Source organism: Paramormyrops kingsleyae, chromosome 17 (assembly GCF_048594095.1).
Source record: "Paramormyrops kingsleyae isolate MSU_618 chromosome 17, PKINGS_0.4, whole genome shotgun sequence".
NCBI classification, from domain to species: Eukaryota; Metazoa; Chordata; class Actinopteri; order Osteoglossiformes; family Mormyridae; genus Paramormyrops; species Paramormyrops kingsleyae.
Window position 1 is genome coordinate 25468572 of NC_132813.1, and position 13591 is coordinate 25482162.

A 13591-nucleotide genomic window follows, 5' to 3' on the forward strand; every position below is an offset into this window, starting at 1 on the left:
AAAAATTTCTTTTGTGCAAAATAAGAGATTTGTATTTATTCAAACACAGCTCTAAAGAGCACAGCACCATGGCTGACTAGTTACTAGCACACTTGCCTCATTTTCACTGCCTTCAGGAATGAGAGATTAGAGCTTTCAGGGATAGGGGTACATGGTCCACTGACAGTTATGCTTCCCCTGCACTTCAGCTGTGATTATTCTGCTGGGTACCAAGTACATGAAAGAAGACAAGTATTGAGAATACAGTATAGTGAAACCCTGCATTATCTGTATTTTTTGTTTGACTAACATGGTTGCTCAGAATGTATCACTGCTTCACAACTCTGGGCTTGTATATTTGAATCTAATCCCATATTTCTATATGCAAAGTGACATGTTCTTTCTGTGCTTGTGTGAGTCTTCTTTCAAAAGCCTTCAGTTTTGATGGTTGATAACAAAACTTGTCCTGTGATCACACCCTGTGTCTCATACATAATCTAGAACTATGGAGACTTCTATGTAATTTGGACTATGGTATTTATACGTACTATGGAATTTGTTTTGTAAAACAGTGATTATTCCAGATTTGCTGGATGTAAAACTTTTTTCAAGCTGAAATATAATCAGTAATGAAGTATGATTTCATGTTCTTATCACCTTTCACATTTATGATAGATACTTGAGAATTTGTCTGAAGAACTGTTAGTACAAGGTATCCCCTAAATTACTATAATATCTAAAATACCTGACTACCAATAGTAAAAATAAAATATATTACTTACTACTGAAGAGCATTGCTTGAAAACCTCTTGAATATATCCACATAAAACAAAACATGAAGATTATTTATATTTCTGAATAATTTTGCATGTATATTTTCTACCCACAGTTCATAGACATGCAATTAGCCTACCTCGTGTCTGTAACTTGCCCAGTGTGTGTGAATGGGTGCACACATGTGGCCTATGCTCCAAAAGCTCCAGGTATCCCTGACTGGGATAAATGGTTAGGTGATGGGTGAATGTAAACATCATAACTGGTTTTAAACTTGGTGCTTCTCAGTTAAGTTCCTTCAAAACCATAATCAAATATTATTCATTTTGCTGAGATACCATTCCAAATTAAAGAAATATTTTAGGGAAATAATTTCACAAAATGTATACCTATAACTATACAGGTGAATTTAGATGATAATAAATATATAGTTCTAAACGGTAGACCCATATGCATCTTTTAAGTTCCATAATCTTAAATCTACTTCTGTCTAAAAGAAAATTTTGTCTGTTTCTCAGCGTCTCAATGTCTAGTGACTGGTAGCACAAACAGGAAGCAATCTAGACATAACTAGACATAAGTTTACTAAGAGATAACCTTGCTTAGCAAATCTCAACAGGTAAGCATACTTGGGCCGACAAGGGTGAAGTGTATTCAAAGTAGAGTATTAAAAATATCACATTAGACACATGCAAGAGATAAAGTTGCACTATGCAGTGCAAATTTTTTTTCCACTCATTAAAATTCAGTGTCTTATCCTAAGTCTTTTGAGTGAAGCCAGAAAACCATTTTTATTTGACATTATCAAGTCATTTTTGGCTGCAGTACTTTCCCTTGTTATTTGCAATATATTAGATATGATAAGTAATTGAGAGATGATTTAAAGCATATGGGAAGTATCTCCGTAGGAAATACTATGCCCTTTTAAATAAAATACTTGAGATTCTGCATATGTTGGTATTTGCAGCGGGTCCTGGAACCAATCCCCTGCGGACACGAAGGGCTGATTGTGTGTGTGTGTGTGTGTATTAGTGCTGGAAAATTTATGTTGCTAATGCATTGTGCTCATTTTAAAGTCATAATGCATTATTATTTATTTGATTGCGCTTATGCATGCTGTATCTTGCTACTCAAAAGGGATAAAAGTATGAGTAATAATTTTAGTATGAGTAGGATGATTATGGAGACCTACTAGTGCTGGAAAATGAAACTGAAACACTGGCCAATACAGATTTCACACCTATCTATGCGTGATAGATATTCTATCAGTAAGAGCTGAGTGTGAAGGTTGAGTTAGTAGAGCAATAGCACAGCAGTACAATAAAAAACTGTAATACACACAACATGATGGAGACATAACAACAAAAAAAGACAAATTGTTGGTGTGCATCTCATGACCAGGACAGCAAGTATTTGTGTATCGATAATCGTGGTATCCAGGGTAATGTTGAAATACCACCACGAAAGATGGACCACATCTAACAGGAGTAACTGTGGATGCAAGAGGATACTACTTGAAAGGGTCGTCCAGGTACTAACCCGGATTGTATCAAAAAAACATAAAACCACAGCAGCTTCCCAACTCACTGCAGAATTAAATGCACACCTCAACTCTCCTGTTTCCACCAAGACTGTTTGTCAGGAGCACCATAGGGTTAATATTCATGGTGAGGCTACTATAGCCAAACCTTTGTCACTTGTGCCAATGTCAAACATCAGTTTCAGTTGTGCCAGCAGTGCAAATCTCGGGCTGTGGACAATGTTTGATGAGTCCACCTTCACTGTCTCCCTCACATCCAAGACATTTACGGTGTGGAGAAGCCCCAAAGAGGCTTACCACCTGGACTGTTGTGTACCCAGAGTGCTGCATGGTGATGGATCAGTAATGGTTTGGGCTTCAATATCATGGCATTCCCTTGGTCCAGTACTTGTTCTAGATGGGCACAGCACTACCACAGACCACCGAACCATTCTTTAGGACCACATTCACCCAGTGGTTTAAACAGTGTACGCTGAAGGTGGTGGAATAGATCAGGAAGATAATGCACAAATAAGACTGGTGACAAAGTGGATGATGAACATGAAAGTGAATCTGAACATCTTGAGAATAAAATATTCCCTTCATGCAGCAACTGCTTGACTGCAGCATGACAGACAGTGGTGTTTTTTAAAAATATAACTGTCATAACATAAGAGAATGTCCAATGTGCTTCATTATTGACTATACTAAGGACTCTTGCAAGGTGGTTTGTGGGGAAAATATATTATACTTATATTTAAATGAACCTGCAGTGTTAACTCTTATGAACCTCATGAGCAAAAGCTTTTATATACTGTAACTATGGCAAATTAAAGGGGTGTGTGCCTATACAAGGGTGTCGGAAATAGGGGGACCCTCCCATCTTCCCAATAAATAAACACATAATCAACTGCGCGTTCCATATATTTCACAATGAATCATTATGAATCCATGACTAACTAAGTGCAATTCACTGCACATTCACAGTGCAAGGACAAAAATCTGCCTAATGAAGATTGTAGTTATGTATCAGACAAAATCATTTTACCACATGGATCAGTTTTTTTTTTTTAGTTATGTGATGTTTAGTTATGAAAACGTACTCTTAACAATGGTACTTAATTACTTTTAGATGATAGCATCTTTATTATTTGAAAATGATGTAAAAATGGTTCTTATATTTCATAAAGTGTTGCATGTGTGCACATTGTGATGTCACAATATACATCACACCCCATCCCCCACAGCTGTTGAATGCTCAGAGTACATATTGCTTAACAGCATCTTGCTTATTTCAGAGGCGTGCAGTCCGAACAGTGGGGGCCACTACCGGTATGAGGTGACAACAGCAATAAGAGATAAGAGCGGCTCAGAACAACCTTACAAAATTATATCTTACGGAAGGTATACTTAAAGATGTTTCAGGAACCGCTTTGGAGTATTAAGGCACAACAAGGAAGAACTTGTGAATGCCTTAGCGTTAAGAAGTTTTCTGTAAATACAGCCCAGGATTTTTCACACCTTCATACTGTATGGACATTATAGCACAGGAGGTTTAAAGTTTTGCTTTACCATTCTCATTCTGTCATAGGGAAAAAAACTAGCAAGTTTTGCATTTTGAATAATTATTCATTTTCAAGATTATCTGGTCTATTTTATCTTTTAAAATTCAGTTTCAAGTTTACCTCTGCTGCTTTTGTATGGGTGCTGGATATGTTCTTCATAATAATTTTCTTCCTTGCTGTTTCAATCATTTCTAGGCAGGTTTGTAAGAAATGTACACTATATTGCCAAAAGTATTGGGTCACCCCTCCAAATCATTGAATTCAAGTGTTCCAATCACTTCCATAGCCACAGGTGTGAAAGGTGCACCTAGGCATGCAGACTGCTTCTACAAACATTTGTGAAAGAATGGGTCTCTCTAAGGAACTCAGTGAATTCAAGCGTGGTGCCATTATAGGATGTCACCTGTGCAACAAGTCTATTTGTGAAATTTGCTCATTAGTAAATATTCCACAGTCAAATGTTAGTGGTATTATAACAAAGTGGAAGCAACTGGGAACAATAGCAACTCAGCCACAAAGTGGTAGGCCACGTAAAATCATTGAGCGGGGACAACGCATTCTGAGTCACCAAATGTCTGCAGTCTCAATAGTTACAGACCTCCAAACTTCATGTGGCCTTCAGATTAGCTCAAGAACAATGTGTAGAAAACTTCATGGAATGGGTTTCCATGGCTGAGCAGCTGCATCCAAGCCTGCATCCAAAGCGTCTGAACTCTAGAGCAGTGGAGACGTGTTCTCTGCAGTGACGAATCACGCTTCTCTGTCTGGCAATCCAATGGACGACTCTGGGTTTGCTGGTTGCCAGGAGAACTGTACTTGCCTGACTGCATTGTGCCAAGTGTAAAGTTTGGAAAGTTTCATGCTTCCAACTTTGTGGGAACGGTTTGGGGATGGCCCCTTCCTGTTCCAACGACTGCGCACCAGTGCACAAAGCAAGGTCCATAAAGACATGGATGAGTGAGTCTGGTGTGGAGGAACTTCACCGGCCTGCACAAAACCCTGACCTCAACCTGATAGAACACCTTTGGGATTAATTAAAATGGAGACTGTGAGCCAGGCCTTCTTGTCCCACACCAGTGCCTGACTTCACAAATGCTCTCCTGGAAGAACGGTCAAAAATTCCCATAAACACACTCCTAAACCTTTTGGACAGCCTTCCCAGAAGAGTCTGCAAAGGGTGGGCCAATTCCATATTAAAGCCTATGTATTAAGAATGGTATGTCATTAAAGTTCATGTGTGTGTAGAGGCAGGTGTCCCAATACTTTTGGTAATATAGTGCATGTTAAACTCCTTTTTTGCTTTATCCAGATTTTACCCAGATATTTCTTACAACAAAATCACATTGCAATATTTGAAAATTTCATATGCTGCGCTAATATATTATGCAAAATATTTTTTTTATTTCTCGTTATGTCATCCTGATCATATTGCATATGTTCTTCAGACCAGTGTTGAATACCCAAACCGCGGCTGAAGAGAGGTATAACACCACACACCAAAGAACATACATTGCCGTAGAGGAGGCTTTGGGCATGTGGAAGATGTAATTTTACGGTGCCTACACAAGTCCTACTACACAAGTTGCAGCAATTATTTTATTAAAATATATTTTTGACCACCTCCTCAAAGGCTTACTAAGTGTTTGAAGGCTTCTTAAGTGTTACTTCCTTTTCTTATTGCTGTTCACCATTGCTCTTTTTTTACAAGGAAGTAACATCACATTTTGATCTTATTTTTATAGTTTCAACAAATAAGTTAATTTAATTTGGTCTTAATTTTGTTTTCTTTGATGTGTTTTTATTGACTTTCTAATTAGATTATATTAGTTTTTTATATTTACATATTTCTGGGGGGTATTCCAGCTTACCATTTGGTAAATCATAACCTCTGGGTTGATATACCCCAAACCCGCATACCATGAGTATGTCGGTTCCAAAACACCTGAGAAGAGTAAGTTCAATCAACCTCCTATTGGTTACCCAGAGTTAATGCGCGTGCACCGTGCATACAGTACATAAAGATGTTTTCAATTGATCGCCGATTTCACGAGTCAAAATGGAAAATCAAAGTGAAAAAAAGAGAGCGGCATACTTCACAGAGGCGGAGTTGGAAGTTTTAATGCACGCATATGAAGAATTCAAGCCAATAATAATGAAAAAAAGCAATACGGCTGCATCTGCTAAAGAAAGAGAGTTGGCTTGGCAAAAAATAACGGACAGAGTAAATGCGTGTGTATTAAATTGCAAATTTGACATCGCCTCCCCTTTTATTATAATGCAAAATAATCCTTTTGACTGTTAAATCACTATGAAAGCATTTACTTGTCCTGCCATTAATTTCTTTAGGTTAAAATAACAATGTGTATCGACTAGGAATATATGGTTTCTTATTTAATAAGGTGTAATCCTTCTGGAGCCAGAAGAACTTTGAGCCAAGTCAAAATGAAACACAAAAACATTCTGCAAAAAGGTAATATTTGATTACACGATCACTGAACTATTTATTAAACACGATTTAGTATATTCTTTCTGTCATGTAGCTAATAGAAAAAATGCTGAAGCCCGTCTAACTGGCGGGGGCCCACCACCACCTCCCCTCACCCCATCTGAGGGCAACCAGTGGTAACCAGCATTGTACTGTCCTGTAATGATTACCTATAGTTAGTGGAAAAAAGTAATGAGTTTGATGATTTTAACAAGGCAAAAAATTAAGGATACAAAATCAAGTTACCTGCACATTGATACTATGAATAGATTTCCTATTAACATAGTCTCCCTCATTTATTGAAGGAGCTTTAATAGGAATGTAGGTGTCATCAATGCACCCAATTATGAATGAATGAATGCCTTTTATTGTCACTATACATGTACTACATGTATTCCAAATTACATTTGGAAACCCTGAAACAGAAAGTCATATATGGAAGTATCAAGTGTGTGTGTGTGCAGGATGAATACATGTATAGATATAAATAATATGACTACATATTAAATATGCATCATAGATTTTACTACAAAGGACAAACCTGCCACTCTGTGGAATTCCTCTTTAATAACACGCAGAGCTTTATGGACAGGAAACTGTACAAACGTGTGTAAGAAGCGTTAAGTACCAGACATACCCTCTAGAATGTTGCTACACCACTGAAGACATTTTTCTGTGAAATATTTTTGGATTTGGACAATATTTATGGTATGCTCAAGTCATTTGCGTTTTATAATGTATGAAAATCTAATTTTCGGTTACTTTTTTTTTGTATTTAGTCACTGTCAGCTTACTTATTTATTATTTATTTTGTAGACCTTAGTGATGTGATCCTGATGTCAATTCCTGTTGCCATTTTATAATAAGCAAGTGCCTTGAAATATTGTATTGTTGGTTAAGTTTCAGCTCACAGTTGCAGTATATCATTGCATTTCAAATATTGTTGCTGTTAGTTGCTGTTGCACTGCACTGTTGCAGTTGTTGGACAGCTAATTTCATTGGTCAATTTAAGGTGAGTACTAGTAGTATTAGTTTCTTTGCTATATTCTGTTATTTGGGAATATGCATATGTGCTAAACTAAAGTAATACAGTATTTGCTCAATAGCTCATGTTGTAATGTACAGTACACCAAGTGTATAAATGTAAATTTAAACAGAAAAATATATCAAATTACCTAGAATCCTCCACTCACCATAAATGTTGTATTATTTTGTTTGAAAGGTATGGCTACTGGAAGTCGGAGCAAAGATGGTGTTTACCTTCTGGGTCATATGAAGGACAGTCTGGTTGGAGCCAAATTGCCATCAGGTGATGTCATACAACTTTATCTACATAAACTCAAGACTTGTGCTAAAACAAAACATGAGGCTGCATCTCAGACTATACATGAAGTGGAACCATTCTGGCACAAGGCAAGAATACCAATGAGACCTCGTCACCATGCTATTGAACAGCTGGAAAATTTGATGTCCAAGTGGGAAAGGCTAAAGAAAAACCAAGGACATCGAACTGAAACGCAGACAGCAAATGAAGAAGGCATTACAGAGACATTCTGTGATTTATTTGACATTGCTCACCAGGGTGCATTGTCATTAATTAAAGTTGAAGAAGACAAAGCCTTTCTGCTTGCACAATGTGAAAAAGGCTGAAAGAGTGTCATGGCAGGCATGGATGCATCATTGGTAAATAAAGAAGCAGAACTGATGCATAAACTGGATAAACGCTGTAAGTGGGAAGAAAAACAGAAAGCAGAACTAGGTTTGTTGAACCAAAGTATTGCACTCTCCTCAAGTGACTCTGAATCTTCAGATTCAACAGAAACAGTTTGGACATGCAGCTGTAGAAAACAAAATAACCCGAAAGAGGGGAAGAAAAAGTGTACTGACTGCTGATGTTGTAGCATCACTTGACCACACCAAAACAAGTTCTCGCAGTGCAGTGCACACACTCTCCACTACTGTTCATGCTTATGGGCAGAAAGTCGACGACTTCGATATCAACTGCTCTTCCATTCAGCGTGCACGCCAAAAGCATCGTTTACTCAGAGCAAGTGAACTGAAGGCAAGCTTTGACCCACAGAAACCATTGACACTTCATTTTGATGGCAAGCTCATGATGGATTTAACTGGTGATCAAAAAGTGGACCGCCTTCCAATCAATGTGTGTGGGTCTGGAGTTGATCAACTTCTTTGCATTCCCAAACTGAGTGCTAGCACTGGTGAAGCAATGGCTAATGCAATGCTGGAAGCTGTCGAGTCATGGGGAATCAAAGTTCGTATAAAAGCACTCATTTTTGATACCACATCGAGCAATACTGGGTGAAAAAATGGTGCCTGCATGTTGTTTGAAGGCAAGATAAATTTAGACCTGCTGTATTTGGCTTGCCGTCATCACATTCACAAAATAATGCTAGAAGAAGAATTTGTAGGAGCTATGGGTCCATCAAGTGGTCTAGAAATTGGACTTTTCAAACGTTTCAAGTCATTTTGGCCTAGTTTAGTTCACAATGACTACAAGGCAGGAATTGACGACCCACAAGTAGCAGCAGCAGTGCACGACTTCCAAGCAGAAGTAAATTTCTCAGTTGCAGACTGCACAACCCCGTGACGACTACAGAGAACTACTTGAACTAGCTATTGTGTTTCTGGGTGCTGTGCCTCCCCGTGGTGTTCATATTACCAAACCTGGTGCATTGCATCGAGCTTGCTTCATGGCCAAGCTGATATATGCATACAAGATATTCATGTTTCGACATTCTGACTTCAAGCTTACCAACCGTGAACAAAAAGGCTTGGCAGAACTCTGCATATTTGACTTTCATGTCTACCTGAAATTCTGGTTCTTGTCTCGGCTTCCAACCAATGCTCCAGCAAATGATCTGAAGCTGCTGAAAATACTCTCACTCAACTCACAAGCAGCAAAAGGTGCCCTAAAGAAGCTCTGAGTCCACCTCTGGTACCTTAGTGAACAGTTGATTGCACTGTCATTCTTTGACAGAGATGTTCATGTCCTGGAGAAAAAGTTGATGGTTTCAGCACTTCAAAAACCAGCATCTGAAGATCCACCAAAACGAATAACAGTTGACCAAGATCAATGAAATGCAGTTACATGACTTTGTGACAGTGAATTCAAAGAAGTTTTTTGACCTGTTGTCAATTCCAGACTCATTTCTTCAAAATGATCCTGAGACTTCGATAACCAACGATGACTATTTGAAGGCTGAAACTGTATGGGCGCTGCAGGTGACAAATGTCACTGCAGAGAGAGGCATCGCTATGATACAGGAAGACAGTGGTTTACTGACAAATAGTGAAGAACAAACACAGTTTGTTTTACAAGTTGTTGCTGAGCATCGAAAGCTTTTCCCTGACAGTAACAAGATGACTGTACTTCATGGACTTGCTGCATCTACGAGAAAACCATCAACCCTTGCATGAATGACGATTATGATGTCGATTACTTTAGTTAACACTAGTTAATACTACCTCAGATTTCTGGTTTTTACATGGATAGAAATGTAGCCTGACTTGTAATAAGTTGCACAATGTAGCAATGACTTTACAGAACAGTTGTTTGTTAGTGACATTTGAATTTACCATTGCCTACTAATCGGGTTTTCGAGAAAAATTGAATATTTCAGAATGCTTGAGCACACCCTAAATGTCAATTAAACTAAATAAATTTTTGCGCATTTCTTTTTTTTGAGTGGAGACTTGATTGAGAGGGTGAGAGGTTGAAAAATCCAAGGCTGAAAAATAAGGGTCACCCTAATGCAGGACTTGTGTCTGTTCTTCCCAAGACAAACTGATGCTGCATTGGTCGCAAAAGGAAGTACTACACCATACTAATAAATTATTGTGGTGTAAAACCAGGTGTTTCAGTTTCGTTGTTCAACCCCTATATATAATATTCCTTCATTAAAGTTTTGGTCGTGATGTTGCACAGATTCCCAGAATTCAGAGCTAAATTCAGAACATTCAGTTAGTGTCTCAAAGGGAAGCTTTCAACAATTGCATACCTAGGACAAAAAGATCATAATTTGTAGTATCACAGTCACAGGGCACCTGAAGCTTATCCCAGGAAGGCACAATGCCTGGGGCATGTTGGATGTGTCACCAGAACAATGCAGGGCTCACACACATACAAAAACAATATTTTCAGTGAATGCTAGTCATAAATTATTTTTGATGTGGTGTAACCCAGGCTACTGTGGGCTCTGCCAAAAACAGATATTGATAAACTGCTTTAACAATGTATATATAAAGTGATGCTCCCTTAGTATCATAATAAGTGGCTAACTAATTCTTTTTTTACTTCTGAGACTGCACAGCACTTTCAAGGAGAAACCCAACTGACTTCAGCAGTCCTCAGGTTTGTCATTATTTTCAGCTCTGCCCTCCCGACCTCTTTGGGGAATTCAGTGTAGGAATTTACATATTTTCACTATATAGAAAATACTGGTTAAATTTATCTTTAATTTAAAATGTTTTTTATAAAGCGCTAAATATCAAAAACACACTGATTTTACTATCAACCTGCCAATATGATATAGTAGCACACTGTTACTACTCTGCACTACTGCTAATATAGGTCAATACTAGAAAGATGACTGAAATTAATTAATAAGCAGGATCAAGAAGAATACAAAATTAGTTAGAACGACACGCAAGCAATTTGCTGTAACTACAAATCTGCATTAAGAATCAGGCCTTTCAATAAGATGATTGCAAATTCATTATATTCTTGGCTTTAAAGTGTTTGAACATTAGCAACTCACCCCATCGAAATTCTGACCAGCACTGGCAAAAGTCCACCTAAAATGAGAGAAAGTGTAATTTGTGTTTTTGTATTTAGCCACAGGTGTGTGCTTTTTGTGCTTCAGATGGACCCAAATGACAGCATCCAGCAGTGATATAAGCATCAGGTTACATTCCTTACTTTTAAAATCAGTGTGTGTATATGAGAAAGTTGCGTATGTTTAATTTGTTGAATATAAGGAAACATGCGTTCACAAAGAAACATGCTTAAAAGACCTGGGGGAAAGAAGGAAAAGTTGGAAAAACTCACCAGTAGAGGAAGTAATAACAGAGAAGCCTGTAGGTAAGGAGCTTCATGTGTGCTGTTCAAGGTGCGCCCTGGCAGCAGAGACCGGTACACCCTTGCCCGGTTGTGGCACGCTCACTGCCGCTGGGCCGCTTCGCTTTTAGCACAGTTTATGCTGTCTCTCTTGACGTCTCCTGTGACACCTTCCCTGGATAATACACACAAAACTATTGTATCTCATACGTTTTGTAACTTCAATAAATAACTTGCCGTGTCATGAATTACCAAATAATTTTTGGTTATGAATACTGAGAGTTGAATAAGTACTTTAGTAGTAGATTCTTCTGCTACTACATCCAAAAAAATGTATGAATCATAACAATAACATTAGGAAAACCAGCCAGTAAAACTGCTGTCGCAGTCGTAACATTAACAACACTTTTTAAAAAGTGTAAAACGCATAAAAACGTTTTAAATGGAATGACATTGTTGATGACTGTAGAAAAAAAAAAACGTTTTACATATGCCATTTGCCAGCATATGTAATAGCCTAATTATCACTAAATACAGCTAGAGGATACTACCACGAAAAGATTGCAGCGCCACTACTCCTGTTAACTACGAATTAAGATATTGCAAACGAAAAAAACGAAAATAATAGCAATAAGTCAATTTTAAAACCGTTGAAACTGCACTTCATGTTTCACAACGGGCTATGATTATAAACTTAATTTGCATAATAAACTTAAAACTGCTTTTGGAATACTTTTTGAAACATATCACAATATAGACTACATAACAGATACGGAATACCTTAGCTGTTTCCAGGGTACAGGTTAATATCTGACAGTGCGATTATCCTCTACCTTTTCCAGTAACATACTTACTCGAAGATTACAATAATTCCTCACCTTTTGAATTCTGGCTGGTCCTACAGTGGTCTCATATTCAGTGGGGTAAAGAAAATATACCATATATCCAAACCTGATTTATACACGTCAGTCTCGAGATTGCTGCCGTGCAACAAAGCGCAGGAAATTCGAAGTCAAACTCACAGAAACTCTACTACGCAAGCAGGCGGTGTAACGTATTGCCCTTGTAATCTGAATAACAGATAAAGCTCCGCATGCCGTACGCGCACCATTGCATGATTTTGTACTATGTACTTTCTGAATCGACATTTACGTTGAACAATCAATATTCCATTTGTTATTTATATTTGATATTCGTTTGATATTCGGATTTGCCTCCCCTATATCTTTGAAACGACACCATCAAAAATCACAAAAGTCACACTTTCTGTTTCAGGAGAAAATGCAGATTGTACTACGACATTGTATAGTGAGTGATATGTTCATTAATTATTGTGGTGACGAGGCATTTTCTGTGAAATTAATAAGCCAGCGTTGGAAGGACCGTATACAAAGTGCATTCTGGAGAACCAAGCATTGCTACTGGAGCATTTCTGCTAAGATTTTCTAATACAAACAACTGTGAAATTGCAATAATTTCACTTTTATAGTAGACGAATTTGTTACACTTCAAAGGTTGTAGTAGATGCCAGAAATATCCAACCATGAGTTTGCAGTAATTCAATAAGTTTTTTGGAAAATTACTGTAAACCACACAAACGAATTTCACTCACTTCAAAGGTTATAGTGGTCGGCAAAGGTGATCACTTACTACAAGTGGAATTTTACAGAAATATCCAACCATGAGTTTACAGTAATTTAATACGTTTTTTTGGAAAATTACTGTAAACCACACAAATGAATTTCTCTCACTTTGTCACGCCCGGCTCGTCCGATCCTCGTGTGTGCCACGCCCCCCTCATTACCTTGTGTTAATTCCCGATTGTAATCACTGGTTACCTGTTATGTTCAGCCTGTCTTGTGTATTTTAGTCTGCGTCTGAGTTAGTTTCCCCAGATCCGTCATTGATGTTGTCTGCCGTATTGTCCTGTCCGCTCCAAATAAACCCCGTTTCCACCCGTAATCACAGCTCAACTCGCCTGCTTCCCAGCTCGCTCGCACGCAACGTAGCACACTTCAAAGGTTGTAGTGGTTGGCAAAAGTGATCACTGACAGTGATCACTGACTTTTTACTACAAATTACTGATTTGGGGAGACTTCAAATGGTTGTTCAAGGTGAGAATAGTGGGCCTAAAAGCAAAACAATAAGGGCGAAGACTGGTGGCAAATAAAATGAATGTCCAAAATGGATAA

At 38.0% G+C, this 13591-nt stretch overlaps 1 protein-coding gene across 4 annotated transcripts in view; it reads right to left on the reverse strand.

Annotated features, from left to right (window-relative positions):
- Nucleotides 1-13310, reverse strand: part of col4a4 (collagen, type IV, alpha 4) — a 113764-nt gene extending 100454 nt beyond the window's left edge. The window contains exons 1-3 of one of the 4 annotated variants that reach the window (XM_072701759.1): nt 13238-13310; nt 11391-11574; nt 11101-11137 (exon numbers count right to left, since the gene is read on the reverse strand). In XM_072701759.1, coding sequence (XP_072557860.1) covers nt 11101-11137; nt 11391-11437 — 84 coding nt within the window. In that variant the 5' untranslated portion in view covers nt 11438-11574; nt 13238-13310. Of the gene's footprint in view, nt 1-11100; nt 11138-11390; nt 11594-12277; nt 12450-13237 lie in introns of those variants that run through there. The other 3 variants (XM_072701758.1, XM_072701756.1, XM_072701757.1) reach the window with 3 other exon arrangements.
- Nucleotides 13311-13591: the final 281 nt, after the last annotated feature.